The sequence below is a fragment of the Periplaneta americana genome, chromosome 3 (genome assembly GCF_040183065.1).
Source record: "Periplaneta americana isolate PAMFEO1 chromosome 3, P.americana_PAMFEO1_priV1, whole genome shotgun sequence".
In the NCBI taxonomy this organism is placed as follows: Eukaryota; Metazoa; Arthropoda; class Insecta; order Blattodea; family Blattidae; genus Periplaneta; species Periplaneta americana.
In genome coordinates this window covers 25,113,722-25,140,086 of record NC_091119.1, presented here as the reverse complement: position 1 = coordinate 25,140,086, position 26,365 = coordinate 25,113,722, and the positions used below count along the sequence as shown (strand labels likewise).

General features: G+C 36.1%; 1 protein-coding gene across 1 annotated transcript; it reads left to right on the top strand.

Annotated features, from left to right (window-relative positions):
- Window positions 1-805: 805 nt before the first annotated feature.
- Window positions 806-26,365, top strand: LOC138695862 (uncharacterized). The gene is made up of 6 exons (XM_069820157.1): window positions 806-965; window positions 7,340-7,449; window positions 8,899-9,046; window positions 20,970-21,167; window positions 22,709-22,823; window positions 26,103-26,365. The coding sequence occupies exons 2-6, from the start codon at window positions 7,347-7,349 to the stop codon at window positions 26,316-26,318; spliced, it is 780 nt and encodes a 259-aa protein (XP_069676258.1). The 5' UTR covers window positions 806-965; window positions 7,340-7,346; the 3' UTR covers window positions 26,319-26,365.

The following is a 26,365-nucleotide window of genomic DNA, read 5'->3' as shown; positions in this document are numbered from 1 at the left end:
GAATTTATAAAACAGTTATAGGCCTATTACCGGTTGTTCTGTATGGTTGTGAAACTTGCACTCTCAGTTTGAGAGAGGAACAGAGATTAAGTGTATATGAGAATAAGGTTCTTAAGAAAATGTTTGGGACTAAGAGGGATGAAGTTACAGTAGAATGGAGAAAGTGACACAACGCGAAGTGCACGCATTGTATTCTTCACCTGACATAATTATTAAGAATATTAAATCCAGACGTTTGAGATGGGCAGGGCATGTAGCACGTATGGGCGAATCCAGAAATGCATATAGAGTGTTAGTTGGGAGGCCGGAGGGAAAAAGATCTTTAGGGAGGCCGAGACGTAGATGGGAAGATGATATTAAAATGGATTTGAGGGTGGTGGGATATGATGATAGAGAATGGATTAATCTTGCTCAGGATATGGACCAATGACGGGCTTATGTGAGGGCGGCAATGAACCTCCGGGTTCCTTAAAAGCCAGTAAGTAAGTAAGTAAGTAAGTAAGTAAGTAAGTAAGTGAGTCTATTATAAGTCTTCATTAATCAGGATTTTGTGGCCTATTGTAATAGATTTTTCAACCTATCATACGTTTTATTGAGCTCGAAATAAATTCTATTTGAGGAAATATTTTCAACATGTGATTCAAGCAAATAAATTAACAATCTCGTCAGATAATCAAGAATAACAACACGCAAACTTTGAATTGGCCTAATCTCAGTACGCTTGAAAAAAACCGATATAAATAAGATAACCTTGGATATGGGCTCTTAAAAAGTATATTACAAATCATTTCTCATTGTCATAGTGATACAGTATTTAATTCTGATAATAGGTCACCTAGCTTGATTGCCTTCCCACTCCTTAACTTCTAGAAATACTTCAGTTTAACACAAAAGTATTGTACATCGTTCACATATTTTCATAGACTATCGAGTCTTCAAGAAACCACATCGATTGTAATCTTGCGGTAAGTATTAGCTCACCGTGTACTGTTCTGATGTAATATTCTTTCAAGTAATTTTAGTTCATTTTGTAATGTATCTACTCAATCTAATGAAAATACATTTCTTGAGATAAAATTTTCAACAACGCTTAACTCTAGTGGTGCCGAGAGGCTATATTTATTATTACTAGGGCAAGGCAATTAATGATTTTGCATCTTTTTCTTATGAAGGTTTAAACATTGCTAGCATATATGGAAATGTATGACATTAAAAACTGGGTTAAATAAAAGCAATTCGTTAGGGCATTTTTTTGCATTTTGTTAAGTTTTTTACGGATATGTCATTTTTTAGCAATTTTTAGGTCATTTTGAGCATTTTTTACACTTTTCAGGAAGTCTGTGACATTATTTGTATTTGATTTGAGATTTTTATTATAATTCAGTATTTTCCTTGTCAGTACAATTTCTTGGAATTAAGTAGATGTTTGCTAGCTTCTACCCCTATTTTTCAAGGTATGTGCATAATGAACTTGCCCACTTCTAGGAATTTTATTCAAATTCTTAGAGCGTATGCTAGCTTGTACCCCTATTTTTCAAGGCATAATGAACTTGCCCACTTCTAGGAATTTACCCACACTCCCACAGAGATTCCTTTCTCCAGGTAAACTGGCATTGTTATGCTGTTAATTGAGGTGGTCAGTTGTTTCTAGTCGTCTGTGTGAACAAGTCAAGAGCAAAATGCCTAAAGTAAAGGAAACTGCTAGTGTTAAATTAAAGGCATTTGTTTCAAAATATGGAGAAAATATTTTTTCAACGGACGGTCGTATTTTATTCTGCAAGAGCTGCGATGTAAGAGTAGCTGCTGAAAAAAAGTTTACGATAGAACAACACATGTCACGGGAGAAACATAAACGTGGCCTGCAGAGACTTGAAAATAAATCCAGTGTAAACTTACAGCAATACGTGTTCAACGTTTTCGCCATTTTGTGAGAAACTATGTGAAGCTTTTCTATCGGCTGATATTCCACTTCACAAACTGAATCATCCTAAGCTGCGAACTTTCTTAGGAGAGGAGACCGGAAAATTAATTCCAGATCCCAGAACATTGAGAAGAACATACATAGCTCGGTGCTATGATAAAACTTTGAAAAAAATAAGAGAAATGATTGGAGAAAGAAATGTATTAGTATCCATTGACGAGACAACAGACTCTATGGGCCGTTATGTAGCTAATGTTATTGTTGGAGTTTTAGAAGCACACAGCCCTGGAGAACAATTTCTACTACATTGTGAGCAGCTAGACAAAGTCAACTACTCAACGATCAGCTTAGTATTTGACTATGCATTGAGAATACTTTGGCCTGATGGGATTCGAAATTCCAGTGTCTTGCTTTTTATAACAGATGCAGCACCCTACATGATGAAAGCAGCTGCTTCTTTAAGTGCACTGTACCCAAAAATGGTACATGTGACGTGTTTAGCACATGCATTACACCGGGTCGCAGAAGAAGTACGTGCAAATTTTCCTGAAGTGGATAAATTAATTGGATGCGTGAAGAAAGTATTCTTGAAAGCCCCCTCTCGAATTTCAGCATTCAAAACAGAAGCTCCAGAAATCCAATTGCCATTTTCACCTGTTTTGACTAGATGGGGAACATGGCTCCAAGCTTGCAGTTATTATTGCAAGAATTTCGATGTTGTGAAGAAAGTGGTTGATTCTTTTGATAATGGTGAGTCAGTGTCAATAAAAAAGGCGCAAGAACTGTTAGCTAATAAAGAAATTGCTGGTAAACTTTCTTACATAAATACTAATTTTGGATTCCTTCCTGATGTCATAACTGCACTGGAAAAATCCCAAGTGACATTAGTGGAACAGCTACAAATAGTGGATAAAGTGGTGAATGATTTGAGCCGTGCATGTGGTAAAGTGGGTGATGCAGTGTCAATGAAAATGAAAAATTGTCTAAGCAAGAACAGGGGGTACACAACATTGTGTTCAATTGGCAGAGCTTTGTCTGGTGAAAATTTTTCTTTTCCTGACTGTGAGTTAAATCCAGGAGATATTGCTTGCTTTCAGTTTGTTCCAATTGTTTCCGTTGAAGTAGAGAGAAGCTTTTCCATTTATAAGTCGGTACTAGCAGACAATAGACAATCATTTTTGTTTGAAAATCTCCGCCAAGTTTTGATTGTTAACTGCAATTCAAAATTGTTGTAAAAGTGCACTTGAAATGAATTTTCTGCAATAAAAGGTACTGTAACATGTATTTTTTTTTAATTTTATGTAGTTCAATAATGAAGTGAGTACTTAACGTAATTAAAGGTATTTTCATTGGCAATGCTTTACTTTTTATTGGTCATTTTTTTTTTGTTTTTTTTAGGTCATTTTTTTTTGTATTTTTAGGTCATAAATGCATTTTTTATTTTGCATTTTTTACCAATTTATAGGTCATTAAATGCCTTGCCCTAATTATTACACTGCACGTCTACGTATTCCTCGGGACAGAGGAAAGGTTTTAGCAGGTGCAATACACTTTCAAAATGTTTATAGTCTTTAATATATATGTATATCGCTTTCTATTGTCACAGACAAGTGCAAATGTAGTACATACATATATATTTGTAAGCCAAATATTTTCTCTTTCCTTAACCCTTTCTTACCTATAGATACTATATGGCAATAATTAACTTTATAGCATTTATATACTTGTGTGTTACATATGAAGGTAAATTTTGCTGGATAACTTCTATTTCAATACATTTTCATCAATATAGTTTTGTTTCAAATGTTGCCACTCCCGTAACTTGGTCACTGAATTGGTCCTAATACAGCTATTTGTTTCAACATGGATTGGTTGTAAACTTAATTTGGGTTAGAAAGGGTTAATATAAGTTTTGAGTAATTAAACTAAGAATAACAATAGGGTAAGGTTGCCTATATCGCACCACTTTAGCATTTATAATTTTTATTGAGCAATACAGTTTTTATTTTCTGCATTCCTTTACAGACATACATTCCCAGAACATTTAGCTTTGATGCAAAAAAGAATCCTTGAATTTGATTTAATATTTTTTAATTAAAATGGCATTTTCGAAACACTTGTCACTGGTGCCATTTAGGCAACTAGTTTCCTAAATAGCACCTGCGGTTTCTTAAATCTCACCTCTTTAACTGCAGGGAACAGGATGAAGGAAAGTTTTTAATATTGAACATATTGAACAGTATTTGAATGAATAATGTAATAAATGCAAATTACAAGTTTATTGAAATTAATGAAAGAGAGTAACGCATCTTCAAATGAAATTGAAAAATAGAGCGTTAATTATGTAACATTTAAACTTTCTGAATGAGTTTTTTTTTATTGTTATACATTTGCCATGTGCTTCACCAGGCAGTTCAGACTGTAAACTGCGTCACCTTTTCTCCACGAATATCTCGAAGCCACCTAAGATCTGCTTCATGATATAGCTGTCTGAAATGATTTAAAGATAGAAACATCTAAAGAGTATTATGACGAGGAAGCTGAAACAGGAGCATACCATTTTCCCGAGATAATCTAGCTTCTAAATTTTTGGAATGGGTCGTATAGGTTGACTTACAGAAGCAGCACTTTTTTCTATGGCAGATTTGAGTGGCAAATAAAATGTTTGAGCTATTCGACAAATAGTACACTATTGATGTAACCTGAATCAGAGCAAACAAATAACGATCCTGGAGGAGCACCAGCTGATAATGAAGGGTGCACTGTTTGACGTTTAAAAATTATCACAGGTGGTACAAAATACCTGGTGCGCTTGTACAACACACACTTGTTGTATTAACGCCCTTTTCACCACTTGACATTGCACCCACCTGATGCATTCCTAGTTCAGTTAAAACTTTTGGGGCCTTCTTTTGTACGGTTAGAATTGCTACAGTTGCTCATATCGCACCGGTGCGAATTAGGCACCTACAAAGTGGTGCGAATTGAGAAACTACGCCATAAGTTATTATTTCCTTCATTCTAGCCTATAATCACCACATGTTCGAAAATCCTACCAAGTTAAATATTCTTTAATACCTCTTTAAACGAATAACATCTTAAGATTATGGATTCCTTTGCATACAAATTCGTTATTTAGTTACAAAATGTTAGCTAAATATACATCCACCTGAGGGATTATATTAGATACACTATCACCACGCTGCTGACACAAAGAAGTGGCTGAAATCAAGTGACACGGTGGAAGTTCATATGGTAGATTGTAACAATACCACTAGATGCTACACTACTACAGTAACTTGTTTTAAACTAGCAGTGGTGCGATTTAAGAAGCGGTGCGATTTATGCTACTTTACCCTAATTACGAATAGAATTTCATCAAACTAAGATCTTTCCAATAGAAATAATATTAGTGATTTCTGTCAAATCATTTAATACTTAAAATTTAAATTTTATTTATCTTCTTGTCTACGCGATTCGAATGACATTATTTTTATCCACAATTCCAGCAATACTGTTTTCGATTCCAGGTAAGTAATTGGAGAATTATATTTCCTTTCCTCGGTGATTTATTGGTTACCATGGTTATCATTGGATCCGAGGTACAGGGGTTCCAAATTCGAAGAGAGCAATGGACTTTTAAGTTCTATGAAAATCATTAGCATTGGTTGAATTGAAACCTGGTTGAGTGGAAGAGAAGGCATTATGGCCTTAACTCTGCCAGGAAAAATAAAACTACTACTACCATTACTACTACTACCACTTTATTCCGAAGAGAAGTAAATCTGGTGGTCCCGTATCGTAGATTCAGTGCATGTAAAAGAATCCTGTCCTTGATGCAGGCTTCAGATAAAAATATTTTCTGTCCACTTATTTCCAAACCTCAAAGTTCAAGGTAGAAGTATTACATCATTCTGCCAAAATGCGGAGAGAGTATTTAGTTTTTTTTTATTTGCAGTTTTCGATTAATTATTTATTTTGTTACTTGTGAACATGTAGTATTAGTTTAATCGCCAAATGAGGCAGGTGATAATTTTTAAATATTGTGATCTATATTACAAGAGCATATTATTATTATTATTATTATTATTATTATTATTATTATTATTATTATCATCGTCATTATTATTTTAGTAGGTTATTTTACTACGTTTTATCAACATCTTAGGTTAGTTAGCGTCTGAATGAGATGAAGGTGATAATGCCGGTGAAATGAGTCCGGGGTCCAACACCGAAAGTTACCCAGCATTTGCTCATATTGGGTTGAGGGAAAACCCCGGAAAAACGTCAACCAGGTAACTTGTCCCGACCGGGAATCGAAACCGGGCCACCTGATTTCGCGGCCAGACGGGCTGCACGTTACTCCACAGGTGTGGACATTATTATTATTATTATTATTATTATTATTATTATTATTATTATTATTATTATTATTCTAGTTGAAGCAAGTAAAGCGATAGGGTTGGAAGTAAATCCCGAAAAGACTAAGTATATGATTATGTCTCGTGACCAGAATATTGTACGAAATGGAACTATAAAAATTGGAGATTTATCTTTCGAAGAGGTGGAAAAATTCAAATATCTTGGAGCAACAGTAACAAATGTAAATGATACTCGGGAGGAAATTAAATGCAGAATAAATAAATATGGGAAATGCGTGTTATTATTTAGTTGAGAAGCTTTTATCATCCAGTCTTCTGTCAAAAAATCTGAAAGTTAGAATGTATAAAACAGTTATATTACTGGTTGTTCTGTATGCTTGTGAAACTTGGACTCTCACTCTGAGAGAGAAACATAGGTTAAGGGTGTTTGAGAATAAGGTGCTTAGGAAATTATTTGGGGCTAAGCGGGATGAAGTTACAGGAGAATGGAGAAAGTTACACAACGCAGAACTGCACGCATTATATTCTTCACCTGACATAATTAGGAACATAAAATCCAGACGTTTGAGATGGGCAGGACATGTAGCACGTAAGGGCGAATCCAGAAATGCATATAGAGTGTTAGCTGGGAGGCCGGAGGGAAAAAGACTTTTGGGGAGGCCGAGACGTAGGTGGGAAGATAATATTAAAATGGATTTGAGGGAGGTGGGATATGATGGTAGAGACTGGATTAATCTTGCTCAGGATAGGGATCAATGGCGGGCTTATGTGAGGGCGGCAATGAACCTTCGTGTTCCTTAAAAGTCAGTAAGTATTATTATTATTATTATTATTATTATTATTATTATTATTATTTTAAATGTTACTAGATCATTATAATCTGAGAGACTACGTCTATCTTGCTGAAATTTTAAAAGAGCTACGAAATATTTGATAAATTTAAATCACTCGCATTCTACCTTACTGCCTCAAACCAGACACTATACATTCTCTGATATTAATTCTACTAATTCTGTTACTTATATCTGTATTCTAGCTCCACCATGAAGTCCTTACCAAGCATTGCGATCTTCGTCCTTGTGACATTAATTTTTGGTCAGAGTCAAAACTCAGAAGCTGCCCATGTCAATACGGCACAAGAACGGCGTAAGTAGTAGCGTAAACATTGCTTTTAATATTTAAGAAATTTTACTCAGCAACAATTTGCTCTGAATTTCTAGTCATAACCTCGAATGTATACTTCCAAAGTAAAGGAAAAACAACTGAACACTGCCTTTAGGCCTGAATTATTTCGTCTCTTTTAAGCAATAACGGTCTCTCATCGAGCCAAGTGACTCATTAGTAAAACACTAGACTCGCATTCAGGGGGTCTCGAGTTCGAATTTCGGGGTCGGTAAATCTTATGGTAGTTTTACTGGTTTTTTCGACAAATGCCGGATTAGTTACCACTTCCGATAGAAATAAACATACAAAAACAGATTGGTAATACTCACACATGTTGGACACATGTACAGACTACTCAGATATGACCATTAGATGGAAATGTATTAAATAAAAAATTAAAAGGCTAACAAGCAAACGTTCTGATGGGGGCAGATAAAAAAGTGAAAATTTTTTCTTCCACTATATTAATAATGTCAAAAGAAGTGCTTATACAAATTTTGGCCACTCGACCGCAATTACGAGGGCCGTAAAAAATTAATTCGCCAGGGGCCGTCAACAGAAAGAAAAAACACAATTTCATTGAAAAAATGTATTAGAACGGACACAGCTTGTTGAGCTATTTTTCAACATATTTTCCAAAGGAATTGAGACATTTCTCATATCATGGGATCGACAGAGACGCAGTCAAACGCTGGTTCCGGACTGAGGCGGCTGACTTCTACGACACAAAAATTGATCCCATGGTATGAAAAATGTCTCAATGTAAGTAGGGGATATGTTGACAAATAGCGCAACAACTTCTGTATCTGTTTCAATTAATATTTCCATGAAACTGTGTTTTTTTCTATAAACGGCCCCAAGGAAAATCACGTTCTGGACGGCTTCGTAATTGCGGTCGAGTGGCCAAAATTTGTATAAGCACTTCTTTTGACATTATTAACATGGTGGAAGAAAAAAATTTAAATTTTTTTATCTGCCCCCATCAGAACGTTTGCTTGTAAGCTGTAACCAATGTTGCCAATGCAGAAGTTTTTCCAGTGGATCTAATGTATTTTCGTCTTAGTTCAGAAAGGTTCATCAGATTTTTATGATTAAAATAGCTATTCAGGGAATTTATTTCCCTTAAACGTTTTTTTAATTATCATTCTGAGTACTTTGTTCCTTAAACGTTATGAAAAGAGAGGAAAGGTAGCCTATAGGTCAAATAGGGGTGGAATGAAATATGTAATAGTGGGGGACTCTCAGTATACAATCTTGCACACTACAAGTATCACGGTTAACAACTCCGAAAATTGAACCAGATTTTGTAGAGCGCTAAGTTCCATTTAGCACTGAGCTACCGAAGAAATTATGTTAATAGAGATGATAATGAAGTGTGATTTATCAATTTTCTGCTTTTATTTAAAGGTTTTTAATGCTTTTGGGTTTCAGAATCTCGAGCTTATGAAGATCAAGCACTGGGAATGATACATAATTTGATCGTAAATGGTTCTGAAGCACTTGGAATCCCACCGCTCGATCCTTTGGACATCGAGGAAAACATCCACTTGGATGCTATGTCAATATTCGACCTAGCGCAGTAAGTCTTCCCCTCATACTTGAGCGTCTTGTGATGCACTTGCTCTGGCTTAGCAGGGCTCAACCGCAATTCGTTCACGATCATGAAATGTAATAATAAAATATATACAGTATGTTTTTTTCTGGGATAGGACGTAGGAATATAACACTGCCATAAGAAATCTTTGTACACTATCTACCAAAAAGTAATTGGGCTCTGTTTTTGCCCCTTTAGAACCTCGTGGTACCACCTCTTGTTGCTATAGCAGCAGCCACCCTGTCAGGCATGTTCTCCACTAGTTTGTGTAGGATATCCACTGGAATGCGTCGCCATTCCTCCTACAATATGGCTCTCAGTTGGCCGCATTTCCCGAAACCTCAATCGCCGGTCCAATTCGTCTCAAAGGTGGTCAATGTGATTGAAATCAGGAGTCTGTGCAGGCCAGTCCAACCGGTGAACATTATTGTCTGCATACCACTGCAGTCCACACCTGTGGAGTAACGGTCAGCGCGTCTGGCCGCGAAACCAGGTGGCCCGGGTTCGATTCCCGGTCGGGGCAAGTTACTTGGGTGAGGTTTTTTCCGGGGTTTTTCCTCAACCCAATATGAGCAAATGCTGGGTAACTTTCGGTGCTGGACCCCGGACTCATTTCACCGGCATTATCACCTTCATCTCATTCAGACGCTAAATAACCAAATATGTTGATAAAGCGTCGTAAAATAAAAAATAACCTAACCTGCATACCACTGCATAGTAGCCGCAGAAACATGGCATCTAGCACGTAAAATCCTGGGTGCCCAATTACTTTTTGGTAGATAGTGTATAAAATATAGGTACCTTTGTATTCTTGCATTCTCATGAAACCAACCAACCGGAGCTCACAAGTCTGTCTTCGGTTGTGAAGAATACAGCAGGATAATGATTCGCTCGGGCGCATGCAGTCGAGTATTTATAACCGATCGGTTGAAGCTTTTACTTGGTGGGTCGTAAGCGCTCGAGGTTGTTACGCTACTATTACATAACCTTTTAATACCTGATACTGAAAACAACCTGTCTAAGAAGGATTACAATTTTGCAATAGGGATATCCTGGACTAGCACCAACAGATAGCGCACGTGTACTATGAGGGATGCGCTTTGCGTGTGCATTTGTTTTTCGGTATATAAATTGAGGATATACGTAGTGTATTAGTATATTAAATATTCTTAAAAAACAACTAAAAATGGCAAAATTTTGTTATGTTCCTATTATGTAAACACCAGGGAAAGCTTTTTGTCTTCAATCAGATCCCGAAATATTCTGAATATATGCTTTAAATCTTAAAAAATATAAGTAATTAAATTGCGCCTCGAAAGTACTAGCTATTAAATAAAAGTAACTACTTCAAGTAAGGAATTGTTGACTATAGTTTCATTTTGGAAGAGGAAAAAGAAAAATTAATAAAAACCTATGCAACCTCGACAGCGAGCTGTGTTAGCTTAGATTATATGCAGTAGTTGTAGGAGTCTCCGAAGTTTACGCCTGCAGTAAACTCTCGATAAACTGGGATGTTTATTATCCAGGACGATCCGTAGTGGAACCCATTTCGTGAATAATGTTTTTAATGTACTGTACCCTAATTATTAAAATCATGTTTTAACTTCAAATTTTCAAAATCATCCCACACAGTATTCAAAACTGCATGTCCTTAACCTACAAAACGCACGACTAATCGTGATATTACTGCGATCATATTATTATATCATCCTATTAAAAATTGCATTTGATCTTTCTGCAACTACAGAAAAAATACAAGGAATTCAATCTCGATAGTCTCTTCCCTATAAAAAGAACACATTGGTGGCTGCATATCCTGATTTTAGCGTACGGTTCCTAATACTAATGATTAAAGAGGGCAATAACACTTTCGACATATTTCCAATTTTTTATTCGTGCATATTGTTCTCAAAGTTCTCGTTTAGGTTTGTGAATATTCAATTTACTCGTATTTATATTCTGCTTACTGCAGATTTCCCCACCCATCTCGGTGAATCGCTCAATATTATACAGGTTTACGTTATTATTTACTGTAAATTAAATTAAATTATGAGGTAAGAAAATATTGAATTATATTAAATTATACTAGGTTATACAAAATAATTGTAAATATAATTTTAATACGCACAGAAAACCAAAAAGCGGGAAAACGTAATCAACTGTACCATATGACAAAACATAGCCCTGCAACATGTTGCGCCGCATGGAGCGCTCCTGCCATCTGACGGTAAAACTTCGCATAAGATATCCCTATTATTTCAGATAGCATTGAAAGCATGAAGTACTACGCGACCAAGGCGGGAACCGTTTTGTTTGGTGGCGCTGCGATTCGCTTCACGACACAGGCCGTGTTGTAAAGTCCGCATCAGCTGTAAAATGAAGCACATGCTGAACTGCGCTCTTGTTTTATTTATTTTATTTTAGTAGGTTATTTTACGACGCTTTATCAACAGCTTAGGTTATTTAGCGTCTGAATGAGATGAAGGTGATAATGCCGGTGAAATGAGTCCGGGGTCCAGCACCGAAAGTTACCAAGCATTTGCTCATATTGGGTTGAGGGAAAACCCCGGAAAAAACCTCAACCAAGTAACTTGCCCCGACCGGGAATCGAACCCGGGCCACGTGGTTTCGCAGCCAGACGCGCTGACCGTTACTCCACAGGTGTGGACGCGCGCTCTTGTTTCATTATTATTAGCACGCTTTATATGTTATATATTCGTATAAATATATAGCTAACTTTATTGTTTAGTTTTATTTTACCATATGCTTAACACATAGGAATCTATTCAGAAAACACACCACAACTTCGGTGTTCGTAAAGGAGGGAACATGAATTGAAAGTAGCGTAAACTAAAGTAGGTAGCCCACTGTATGTTACACAATATTTCATTTCATACACATTTCTTACCTTACCATTTTAAAGTAGCCGGACTCCGGACATCATACATATATGAGGAAAGCACCCGGTATAAAACCATCAATGGGCTACTATAACTCGTTGACCTGCACTGCTATTTGTATAAACTCCTGACAGGTTTACGTCTTGCCAACATTTGTGGACAGTGTAATGGGTATGGAACCATGTTTCGTCCAGGTAAATAACAGGCTACTATATCAGTGCGTTCTATTAGATATTTCCTTTTATCTTTACACTTTTTTTAATGCAAACCCCATGGATAGTATGAGTTTTCGTAAATCTTCCTTGCATCCTTTAAAATCTATCTCTCTCTTACAAAATTTATGCGACTTTCCTAATGTTGGAAGCTCTTTGTAGAGACCATTATATTTATGAACTTCTCTTCTTATGGTACATTTGTCCATGTCGTCTAATTCAACCTTATTTTCAGGAGGTCGTCTAACTTTGTTTGGTGTCGATATTTCTACACTCTTGTCCTCACATTCTTTACCTTCCTTTCTAATCTACTAATTGTTTCCTTATATAGCTGCAGCACACCCTGTTGTCTTCGACAGAGGTAGGAATAAACCAGTTGTCTTTTCTTCATCACAAAACTTTATGGCATTATAAATAATGCTCCGCGCTTGGCTACGAAACACACGTCTTCCTACACGCGGCATTGCGACCAGATTGAAACGCTAGGCTTTGGATGTGACGACACTCCAGCAGTAAACACACGCAGCGAGCACGGAGTTCCTCATTCTGCCACGACGGGTCCCGCCTTGGTCGCGTAGTATTTGAACATTTTCCTTAAATAACACAATTCGTTAAATGAAAATAATTCTTCATATGACCAATAATGTTTTTCAACATCTTTCTTGTCAAATTCATTATATCAGTAATGAAAATTTTAATACAGTTTAATAAATATGTGATTACATAAAAAGAACAGGTATTTTGTGATATGTCCCAAATGTTTTCGAAAGCAGACATAATCTATCTCAGTCACAGTATTTAATAAAAATAAACCAAATTTACATGTTCACTTTACATATTTTTTTTTCCATAGAGATACTTAAACGCAAGGAAATGTTTAACGTTGGAGCTAATAACGGTAAGGTGTATGCAGACTCTATTTTTCCACATCCGACTACTATATCACGAAATATCAAGGATAGAGCAAACAAAATTCATGCTGGAATTATTCCAAAAATAAAAGATTTAATAAAATAAATCACTATTTAGTTTTAAAATCAATCATTTTTTAATATTATCTAGAATATCCTTCTAATGCAGGTATGCTCAAAATTGTAAAAGCCCCGATTACACGGATGATGCTGCACTGCATAACACACATAGCGTACGGACTGGGCTCCGCAACTACATTGCAGCACCGCCTGTGGCATCGCTCTCGTACTCTTACTAATATGGATAATAAGCTGAATTTGAAAAAGGAAAGAGTATACACTGCAATATTCAGTTATTACATTATTTATTATACCATAGATAACATCATTTTCATATTCCACCATATAGTCTACTTTGCGGTCTATTCAACAACTGCATTCTTTTCTGCAAGTAATCGAGAATCTATTTCCAACGAATTTACTGCAATGCGCTAAAGATGCTCATCTGTTAATCGGGACCTATGTTTGGATTTAGCAACCTTCATACTCGAAAATAATAATTGTTCGCACACATATGTCGAAGCGAAGGTAGCTAACATAGCGGCAACGAATAAGCTCATCTTGTAATATTTAGTTTTGTTCATTTTTTAAATAATTCTATGCTTGTCAAGTCATATTCTCTACATTTAGTTCTGAATTCTACATTACTTAGTAAATCAATTAACTCGTCCTGGAACTGCACTCTCACGGATTGTACTAAATTTATGAAAAGATTAACAAAAATACTAATATCACTCTCCATACGTCTAAAATCACTAAATCTATGTTCTGCGAATTCACATTTGAACTGTTGCAGTACAGAGACATAGTTAACTATATTTTGTTCAGGCACCATACATCTCTTTACAAGTTCACCATCCGTGAAGGGTTTTAGTGCCTTAGCTAATTCCCAACATACTAAAGACGCTAACTTGCTCCAAAACATAGAGTCTGAATTGTTCGACCCTCTTCAATGTTTGGCCTTTCATGAAGTGCTTTCAATTCTTGAAGCTGTAGTGCACGTTGCATCCTTGAAAAATTATTTTATAAAAAATATCTATTTCTGCTGGAATAAAATCACCACAATAACAATAATAATAGTAATAATAATAGGTCTAATAATAATAATAATAATAATAATAATAATAATAATAATAACGTTGGTATTTGAAAATAGGCTATATTACAGAAAACAGTTTCTCTGTCACTTCGGCATGTTCCAGGTATCAGAGCCTATAATGTAGTTTTATGTTGCTCAGTAGTATTCCTGACAGTACCTTACAATATAGCAATCACTTTCCATTTTCACCGAACGCACAACAAAAATAGTCTTCCTCCCACACTGTACGGAATGATCGTTTGCTTACAGAAGGTTTTGACTATGTCATTGTCCCGCACTGTTCGTACGTTACTAAGTACTTGAACTGCCTTCTGCAGCCATCCGTCGAGCTTCGAACGAGGAACAGCACGCTCTACATTGGAAGGTTGTGATTACAGAACGTAATCGGGAGTCAGAGAATGAGCATACCTGTTCTAATGCATACACTTTGACATTACGGATACAACACTGTTACAAAATATTATGTGTTCCGTTCAACTTGGAAATAAAAACTAATACCTGAGAGCCTGTATATCTACTAGGTTCATTAATCAGGTGATAGGGCATTAGGCAGTTTAACATTTCCATAGCGGATCACATTAAAAAGTGTTAGAACCAGCTCAAATTAGCAACACAGCATCTGGCTACACGAGCAATAACGTATATCCAGGTTGACGGTAGCATTTTTTAACCTATTATTTAAAGAGAAATGGACAATGAAACACAACATGCAGTTAACGAGCCCTTAATTTATTATCACGTGCATTGTTCACGTTCCTCATGGTTCCTATTGGTTTTATCGAAATTCGTTGAGCATCAGACATACGTTTATATGTTTTTCGTTTAAAATCAGCAGGACTAACACCCCTCAACGTATGATCCTTTCCTGATGAATCGCCCTGTATTATGCCGATATTCACGTATTACAGCTAATACTAACACAGAGCCACTGGCGTCGGCTGAGGCGCTTGTCTGCCGATCCGGAATTGCGCTCAGGCGTGGGTTCAATTCCCGCTTGGGCTGATTACCTGGTTGGGGTTTTCTCAAGGTTTTCCACAACTTTAAGGTGAATGTCAGGTAATCTATAACGAATTCTCTGCCTCAACTCGCCAAATACCACCTCGGTAGCTACAATTCAATCGATGCTGATTAATCTCGTAGCCACCAGCATAGCTCAGTTGACTAAGGCGCTTGTCTGCCAATCCGGAATTGCGCTCGGGCGTGGGTTCGATCCCCGCTTGGACTGATTACCTGGTTGGGTTTTTTCCTAGATCTTCCCCAAGCGTAAGGTAAATGTCAGGTAATCTATGGCGAATTCTCGGCCTCATCTCGCCAAATACCACCTCGCTATCACCAATTCAATCGATGCTAAAAAAACCTCGCAGTTGATAAAGCGTTGTTAAATATCCAGGTAAAAATAAATACTGACAGAGGAATAAGAAAGGCAAGACGTGCAACAAGATAAAGAAGATATACGATGAAGTTAATAAAATAATGACAAAAGCAAAATAAAAGTTTACAATACTTCTTAGCAAGTAGCACCACTTATAATGATTTGGTGCGGTAGACTTCAAAATGAATATCTGGTAAATTGACAGAAATGGACATAAATGTATGGCATCGATTTTCCTGAGTTGCAAGAACTGGCAGGATAAGAAATGTGGACACTGAGGATAGAATGGGAGGCAGTGTCGACATAATGGAGGCTTTGGAGCTTGAAAGATTAGGGTGTCATCGACATGTGCTTAGAATGGGAGAAGAAAGACGATGAAGGAGGGGGTGCACGCTCAAAAAAGTAAGAGGGAGATATGATGAAAAAATACAGGGATATCATTTTATTTTTACTTCAATTTTTATTGTACCTGCGTTTCTAAATGTACTTGACTCCACCCCTTTTACTAATGTCCTTGCTAACGTCAGTCACATCAAACTTACGGCAGCTGTTGCTAGCAGTAAAATAAACAGTACAGAGTACAATGTGTTTCAGAAATATGTTGCGTTTTCTATAGAAGAAAGAGCTTATATTATTGAAGTTTATTTTCACACAGGTATGGTGTGTAGCATAACTGAATTTATCTGTGTGGACTGAGCACAAGTGAAGATTAGAGTTACCGAAAGTACGGTACCCTATAATATGGTACGGTACTTAACAGCATTATTTAAACAAGAGTTTTGTTTTACTGTTTGTAAGTATGAAGGATGATGATGGAAACTGGAATTACAATATAACCGAATGTGAACAACAGTTTTTCTTTTTTTTTTCCCCCTCACAATTTCCTGATTATATCATTACGCAATATTTTCGTAGAAATGTCATTAATCTGGTAGATAAATTTAGAGCAACAGAGTGTAGAGAAAGGAAGAAAAGTGTAAGATGGCCAACAAAGGTGACAGAAGATGCTGTAGAAGATGCTAGAGAAAGGATGCAGCGAGGTCCTAATAAGTCGGTCAAGAAGTTAGCTGTAGAAATTGGGGTTTCTTACGGAAGTGCTCACAAAATTCTCAGGAATAAATTAGGTTAGTAATATGCTGAATAAAGTAGACATTACATAATGCATATAACCGCCTGAAGAATTGAGTTTGTGAAAAAGATTGTTACTATTCTACTGTTTTTTGATAAAATACTGTAAAGTAATGACCAAACTGAAAATCGTAATACTATATTTCCCTGTAACATAAATGGATACACTACTTTTCTCTCCTCCTATAGCTAGTAAAATGATTTGTTTACATATTGCACTAGCAATTCCAAACTCCTGTAATGGAAGGGGGGTAACAGTGTTTCCGAGTATAGCCAGGTTAATGTTAAAAATGTTAGTAAAAATAAAGTGATGTCCCTGTACTTAGAAGGATGGTTTGACATGGCTATGAGGTTGCAAGAAACTGACAGCGCTCTAAAATTATATATTACACAGATTGTGGGAATATAAGTTTGGGCAAAGCCACGGACATAACTTGGGAGTAGCGAGCTGGACTCGTAGCCTACTTGGAGGATGCTGTCGAACTCTGTCTGGACTGATTACCTAGTTGGATATTTTTCGGAGGATTTCTCCATAAAACTAATGTTAGGTAATCCAATGGCGACCTTCTGACTTACCTCGCAAAATAAAGTCGTCGTCGTCGTGGTCATCATCATCATCATCATCATCATCATCATCATCATTATGTCACGATTTAGGCTTAGTTCTGTTACGACTTCACATTCCCATATTTTTCTTGGGTGCCCAACATCTTGTTTTCCCATTGGCATGCACTTCTACCCTCCTGAGTCCTGAGACGTTTGTTGTTTTATTCTTAAAGTTCGATATAATTATACACTTCAAACAAAAAGTCACCGACATGACGAAAAAAGATTAAAAAATTCTGCAGATTACAGTTAGGCACAAATGCAAGTATATTATACTATAATTCGGATCTCTCCACATACATTTTATCATAATCATATATGAAGTCCATACTCTCAGGACTCAGGAGGCTACACAATTTTTGGTACTGATGGACCTTCTATTCGAAGAAAGTCATTTTTAACGCGTATTTATGCTATGAACTGTTGAATTAGTTACAAAGTTTTCACAATTACATACGAGGAAGATTATTAATAAAAATATACTGACAAGCCATGGGCATTATGTGGCATGGAAATAAGCCTAGCTGGCGACCGGCGTAAAAATTCTCTCAGGTGGATGTATCGCTAGATTTTCCCCTTCCCCTTGATAAAAACATGACAAGACTGGCATGTTTTCATAATTCCAAGTCTGTCCCGTACATCAGATGACTTCTGGCAGCGTCATCCTTCCACAAACAAGCGCGATTGAATACATTACAATAATTGAGCCCGTTCTAGCTAAATGTCACGAGCGTTTAATCAACGATAATTTTTACCCTTACAGTAATTTATTTTACAATGATTTAAGTATCTGGGTAATTATATAGAGACTGAGCCGCGGTAAATTTATTCCTGTAGGTATGGCTTCGCAATTGTCCCGATGACGCAATAACACCATAGATGAATTGAGTCACCTATAATCAAACTACACTTTACCCAAAAATCTGATTTGTCGGAAAATAAAAAGAAACTAATGCAGTTAGACTCCAAACGGTCATTTTACTACTAAAGTTAAGGCAGGTAAATTCCAGTTTGATTCCAAACGAGCAGTTTATCATATTCCCTGCAAAATTCTGCACTGAAACTACTTGCTTAAGAAAATACGAAGAGGTAAGGAATCAAGGCAAATTCTTGTATTTTGGATTTAGCATTATTGCAATTATGTAACTTAATTTCGTGTGGTAAAAAGACAGGTTTTATAAGAAATATTCGAATTAATCTCTATTACTCAGATCTAAACTGTGTACTGTTACTTCAAGAATACCTGACTCACTGAAAGACGTCAGACTTACCACAAATGTCGTTTCAGCAGCTACAATGACGTTCTACTATATTTGGTCCAGCGTGTTGTAACAGAGCACAGCAAACTTTTCAGTTGCGTCTTTCTTCTCAGAAGGCCAATATATAAATTGGCTCAGAATTTCTGCTTCCGTAATTACGTTGTTTTTTAGTCTACTTCTGCACAATCTGCAATTCTCCTGTCTAAATGGCTGTTTACGTATCTACCGCACAACACACACCTGCTGACTGACTAAAGGAATGCTTATTCATCCACTAACATTTCGCAGTTTTCAATATCACGCTATGCTGTCAAATCTCAATAACAAAGCGGCTGCGACCATATGTTTATAGAAACATTTTTGCTTTTAATTTTAATCATAAAATGTCCTGTTATCAACTGTTATATCTAATTAATATACATTATTTTTACTACAACAGCATTGTATTTATTAACGTAATATTTACTTCAATTATTATTGTATAGGTTAGTAAATTTTATGAGTATTTGCATATACAGTATATTTCAATATTTGTTTTTTCATATATCAGTATATACAGGATCTTAATTTTTAAAATACATTTTCAGTGCAAATCGTCCTCGATGGTTTTTCAGTTGCCATTCGACCCAAGTTCATGGGTTCAAACTCGGACAAGATCGATCAAATTTTTAGCATGGTTTCCTCTGGGAAATAAGTAGGTTGTGAGTCGTAGATTTACGGCAGTAACAAAACCCTGTCACTGATAGAGAGCTACAGAAAAACGTCTTCGGGCACTTTTGTCCGCGTTGAATTTCGATGATGAAAAATCTTTTCAGTTGGAAGCTTTATTAAATGTAAAACATCCTACGTATCATCATCATCATCATCACTTCAAGGTGTAGACATATCGCCCGTTACGGCTTCACAATATTTCAGCCCAATGATTTTTTAGGAGGTTATTTTACGACCCTTTATCAACATTTTAGGTTATTTAGCGTCTGAATGAGATGACGGTGATAATGCCGGTGAAATGAGTCCGAGGTCCAGCACCGAAAATTACCCAGCATTTGCTCATATGGGGTTGAGGGTTGAGGGACCAGACGCGCTAGCCGTTACTCCACAGGTGTGGACCCCAATGTTTTCTAAGACGTTCAACATATCGGTGTCCTCTTGCTTTGTAATGTTTTACTATTACTGAGTATCTCTCATCAATCATTCTGTTCATATGATCAGTTGTCTATATCTATTATCTTATTATATAGAGGTTCTACATTTAGATCGCTTCTTATTTGTTTATTTTTAATGTTATCCATTCGGTTACAACCTTCTACTTGTCTAAGGAATCTCATTTCTACTATCTGAATCCTATTTATTTGTTCCTTTGTTGGAACCCAGGTTTCGCAACAATAAAGCAGTATAGGTATCGCCATTAACCTGTAGAACTTTATTTTCGTGTCTCTTATTTTGTTTCTGAAAGTTCTCTGAACTGTTCCACAATTTGCCTGAAATTTATTAATTTTTTATCTATATCTTTATAAACTTAGCCTACATCACAACCTAAATATTTTTAATTAGAAAGTTTATCCGATTTGTTTGAAATTGACCATGGATATTAAGTATGTTATTAGTAATGGACATACCAAGTTTCAACTTTCTAAGTACAATAGTTCCGTAAATATTAATAATTTTATAAAACTTTATATCGTTTGATATAAAATGCTCCATGCACCATATTGTAAGAAATTTTTAATATTTCTTTTTATTTATATGTTCAGAGAAGGTATATAAATAATGATAAGTATTAGTTTATTATGGGTATAATATAGTAATACAGTTATCTTGGTTTTAATTTCATACTTTTAAGGGCACAAAATCAAAAACTAACATCGGAATATCAAAATAAAGATAATAAAAATGGAAAAAAAAAAAACACAAATTTTCATTTTTTTCTTCAGTTTTGTTCGAAAATTTCACTTCTGCCTCCCCTTAAATTCATGGTATTACTAATGATTTATTTATTTATTAAAATATCGTCTATATATATATACACACACACACCCTTGTCTCAGGTCTGAATTAGTTTTTAATATTTCTGTTCGTTTAAACCCTGTATCAATGATTGTATTTATTTTTCATTATTACGTACATTTATAACGTGTGAAGGATAACCTTCACTCATTAATATTTGCCAGAATTTTTTCCTATTAACTCAATCGAAAGCTTTATCAAAATCGATGAACGCCATATGAGTTTCTACGCAAGTCTCTCACCTTTTCACTATTAGTTGTTTTACTATCAATATATTGTCTATGCACGGTAAAACATACATATATACATATATTATTAAAAAAGTGTCTAATATGTTTCTTTTTTCACGTTTAGGCTCGACTTTGCCAACTTGGAGGGAGTGCATTCCACGAAACTCAACGAATTCACAGTGAACAGTTTTAATATAAACGTGCTACAATTAGGAGCGAATTTCAACTTTACGTTCCCGGAAATTAACGCAGCAGTCGACCACTACAACCTCAGTGCAGTTCTCATAGACGCCATCCCAGCTGAGGCCGATGGCGCTATCAAGTAAGTACCGATACTAAAATGTAACATCTTTTGACTAGAGTACATCTGTGCCGAGGAACATCAAATTCAGAAACGACACTGTCTCGGGCCGTTCTAATTTTGAGGGCCCACATTTCTATGCTCTTGCATGCATCATCTTATCACTATGAAGAACATGGTGACGGGCGAAAAATGAAACCCTTAGGCTATACTGTACATTTAGAAAATATTCCAAAAAATCGAAGAAATGATGTTGTGATATTAATTGAAGATCGGAATGCACCTTTCACAATTCCCAAAACTTCTAAATAGATTTTATTTATTATTTTCTAATATGAAACGCTTATGCTCGACGTAATTTTACGTTTTAATATAACCAGTCATATGGGCAACGAAGTATTAATATCAAAGAAGAAATCATAGTAATAGTTCATATAATCCATCATCACGTGTCATATGATAAGATAATACAATCAGTGTCGGCTCCATCTATTTTATAGTTAATAGGCTACGGAAATTGCTGTTATACTGCTATTCTATAGTTTCTATGATCAACCACGGTACCGCTACCACCATGACTAGCATTACCACCACAAAATCCATTACCACGATTACCACCACTATGACTTCTACTGATCAACTACCGACTTCCACCACCATCACTACTATTACGACAAATTTCAATCTACTACCGCTACCACTACCACTACGACTTCCACAATCCACACTTACACTTACAAACAACACTGTTATACACTGTATTTTTATGATATTTTATGCAAACTTTTTTATTGAAATAATAATGTATCAGTTTTGTTGTAGTTTCAATATGAAATGTGTTACCATTGCAGGCTACTCGATGTCGTAAATTTTTAGTACATTATGCAACGAGCCTATAATGGTAGTAATTAAGTCGCGAGTATGTTTATGAAACGAGCGCAAGCGAGTTTCATAATTTTCATACGAGCGTCTTAATTACCATTATAGACAAGTTTCATACGACTTTTTATGCTCGACCATATTTCTAATTTGAAATTATTCATAAGTATTCATGTTATTCTTATCTGACTTGGGAGCAGAACTGATCTTGTGCAATATTTCGTAAATTGTGAGATGTGCGCAGACGCGAAAGTATTGATTTTCTCCGAGCAACAAATGTCATTGACCTTGATATAATCTAGAGAGTAAAATACAGATTAATCTTGATATAACCTTGAAATTGATTTAGACATTGAAAAACGAGATGACAAATTGAATTTATTTGAATATTATTTACAATTAACGCTAATTATTATAGTAACAGAACATAACCTTCTGCGACAGTATTGGATTTCCAGCCTCCGTGACGTTTCGCTAGTTGTCTTTAGATAGCATATCCGAGAATAATCGATACTTGCGCTTTCATATTGCTACAATGGTGTTTTCTGATTGGTGGAACACCTGAACTTTAATGGATAGTTGTACTTTAATGAGGTCAAATAAAGGGCTGCTACCAGGTGTATAGTTACTACATTTCGGGTTGTCGAGCATAAAATATGTTTAGTAATGTTATATGATTACAGAATAACCCTGCACGGACTGACAATATCCGGGGCGCTCACCATAGGAGTGAGAGAAGAGACTCAGTATTTGTACTTGAAAACCTTGAGCCTGGACCTTTCACTTGATGCCGCAGACGTAAGATATTGTTTCTATTCTATTTGAAAGCATTACTAAGAATTAATGTGCTAAAAATTATGGGAGTCATCATAGCCTACACAGCCTAAGATTTTGTTTCGTAATACCGCGTCATGTTACAATATAGGGGAGAGTAGCCATCGATGAACCGTTGCCATATTCTTGGTCATATTGACTGCGTATGCGTGAAACGTCACCTCAAGGCTTCCCCCTCGTGCATGTCACTCCTGAGTTCTATTTGGTTGCGGCAGCAAACACGTGGGCTGAACAAGAAGCTTATATACGTTTTTGTTATTTTTACTATAATTTTAAAGTAACTTTAAGTACAGAGTACATTGGCTTAATGACATTAAGTTATGAAATGGCGTATATAGCTGGAAGCAGTGTTCTGTCTGCTCCTTTTTAGTTGTATATTCATAGATTTTGTATAACCTCTTCAGCGCTCTTGAAGTGTGATTATAAAATGGCGAAGTCGCTATGGATGGACCAGCTGAGTTTCCATGAATGGACTGTGTTTTAAAATGGATCATTCATGGAAACCAATTCCCTTCAGGAAGCAATCAAAATCAAGACTCCTGGTTTTGTTTCATGTATGAAGAAACCATCGAAGAAAATATGATTCAGTGTATGTCTTGCAGGAAATGGGTACATGAAGCTTGTGTAAATGTTAGGCGGAGTCAAAAGAAATACTTTGTGTGGCATGTGTGTATGTCTTGAAAAGGAAGAGTCTTTTATCTACAGTATAAGAATAATCTCAGACTCGAGAAAATAATTTTTTTTATTTAAATTTAAATATATAGAATAAAGAATATAATTACAAACAAACAAGAGAAACAGAAATAACATAACACAAACAATATAAAACAGGAGATACAGTAGTATTAACAAAATTTGAGACCGAATGAGCAGCGCTCGTGTTCGGTCGCAGTTCAGATATAATATTAATAGGCCGATAAGAGAATATAAAATAAAATAAAATGGGAAATAGAATTAAAATTACAGTTACAGGAATTATATAATGCAATATTAATATAAGAGAAATATAGAAAATAAAAAATAATAATACTAAAAATAAATAAGTAAAATAAAATTTCATATGCACAATCACATCATTATGTTGCTGTCATGTAATTTAAAGTTGTGTGCTAACATTTTTAACTATAGTATTAGCTAATTTGAAATAGGCTAATTCTTTAAAACATTGAAATGACAAGGACTGTGTTTTTCATGATTTTCAGTTTCAAAATATGATTGCAATTGGATTAAAAGTAACTTCAACATCCATTAATCGAATCTATGTTTCTGCATTGTTATCATTTGTCATTTGTTGACATTATTTTGAGATATATTATTTTAATTTTTCTATTGATCCATTCATGGGAACATGGTAGTCTATTTATAGAACCCTGTCGCCTTCATTGAACCAATAGCCGAATTTTAAATGAGCTAATCTTAAACAGACATAAATAGGATGTAGCCTTGAATTTATTTATTTTATTGGGTTATTTTACGACGCTGTATCAACATCTAGGTTATTTAGCGTCTGAATGAAATGAAGGTGATAATGCCGGTGAAATGAGTCCGGGGTCCAGCACCGAAAGTTACCCAGCATTTACTCGTATTGGGTTGAGGGAAAACCCCGGAAAAAACCTCAACCAGGCAAATTGCCCCGACCGGGATTCGAACCCGGGCCACCTGGTTTCGCGGCCAGACGCGCTGACCGTTACTCCACAGGTGTGGACTGTAGCCTTGAAACTTCATTATATCATTCCTTATTAGTAATGTAATTGTCAAAGTCTATGAACGAAATTTTAAGGCACTGCCATTGTTAGATAAAATAAGAAATCGTTAGCTGGTCCACTGATGGCTACTTCCTCTAATATGTACAACCCTTTGTAGATAAATTCTTTTATACTCAGATTACGGTACTTCATCTAGGAAACTGGGTTTTGATTCCAGGCATGTTTTAAGAGATTTGTTGCAAGGAACACGACGTGAAGGTAGGTTTTTGGAGCTCCCATCTTTTTTACAAATTCTCATTACACAACGAAGAACACTTACAGATTTTTATTTCCCATTGCAACTGAGCTATTCTATTGGGATATGTGACATAAACTCATAATATATGCTATATTCGAAAACTTAAGAAATCTGAATCATTATCATTTCCAATTTTAATTGGTTTATTTCTTGTCACATTGGGAGAAGTATGTTAACAACCGTGTTATGAAGAACCTTCAAATAAACGTTCATCCGCGAATGTGCGGCCGCGCGTGGTGGCTGGAAGCACGCTGTTTGCTGGCAGAGTCGGATATTCATAGCTTCTCAAGTCAAGAGCATAGATTTCTAATACTTACTTACTTACAAATGGCTTTTAAGGAACCCGAAGGTTCATTGCCGCCCTTACATAAGCCCGCCATCGGTCCCTATCCTGTGCAAGATTAATCCAGTCTCTATCATCATACCCCACCTCCCTCTAATCCATTTTAATATTATCCTCCCATCTACGTCTCGGCCTCCCTAAAGGTCTTTTTCCCTCCGGTCTCCCAACTAACACTCTATACGCATTTCTGGATTCGCCCATACGTGCTACATGCCCTGACCATCTCAAACGTCTGGATTTTAAGTTCCTAATTATGTTAGGTGAAGAATACGGTGAAGAATACAATGCGTGCAGTTCTGTGTTGTGTAACTTTCTCCATTCTCCTGTAACTTCATCCCGCTTAGCCCCAAATATTTTCCTAAGCACCTTATTCTCAAACACCCTTAACCTATGTTCCTCTCTCAGAGTGAGAGTCCAAGTTTCACAACCATACAGAAGAACCGGTAATATAACTGTTTTATAAATTCTAACTTTCAGATTTTTGGACAGCAGACTGGATGATAAGAGCTTCTCAACCGAATAATAACACGCATTTCCCATATTTGTTCTGCGTTTAATTTCCTCCCGAGTGTCATTTATAACTTATTTGTTACTGTTGCTCCAAGATATTTGAATTCTTCCACCTCTTTGAAGGATAAATCTCCAATTTTTATATTTCCATTTCGTACAATATTCTGGTCACGAGACATAATCATATACTTTGTCTTTTCGGGATTTACTTCCAAACCGATAGCTTTACTTTGTCAAAAAAAAAATAAGGAAATGATGTTCTCGTGCAGCCACAGACCACTAAGTTCTATAGATGCGAAAATTCGTCGACATTTTCTCCCGTAATCAAGCACGCTCTACCACGAAAGTTACGTTATCTTCCAACCTTTTATCTTTTGTGATTACAGATAGACATCGGGGGTCTAATGGGAGGCAGTCGTATAACAGCAATGGTAAGCGAGATTGTAAGCGAGGGAGCCCACGTGATCATCGAGCAGCTCAAGCCCGTAGTGGGACAGCAGATCGTAGACGGTCTCCTCGCGCAGATCAACGTGATACTGGACGGCCTGCAACTCACTGTGTCCGACGTCATCAACTGCTTGCAGACAGGAAACTGCTTCTAATGTACTTATTTGTTGTAAAACAAAAATAAAGTTTCTTCCGATCTTCA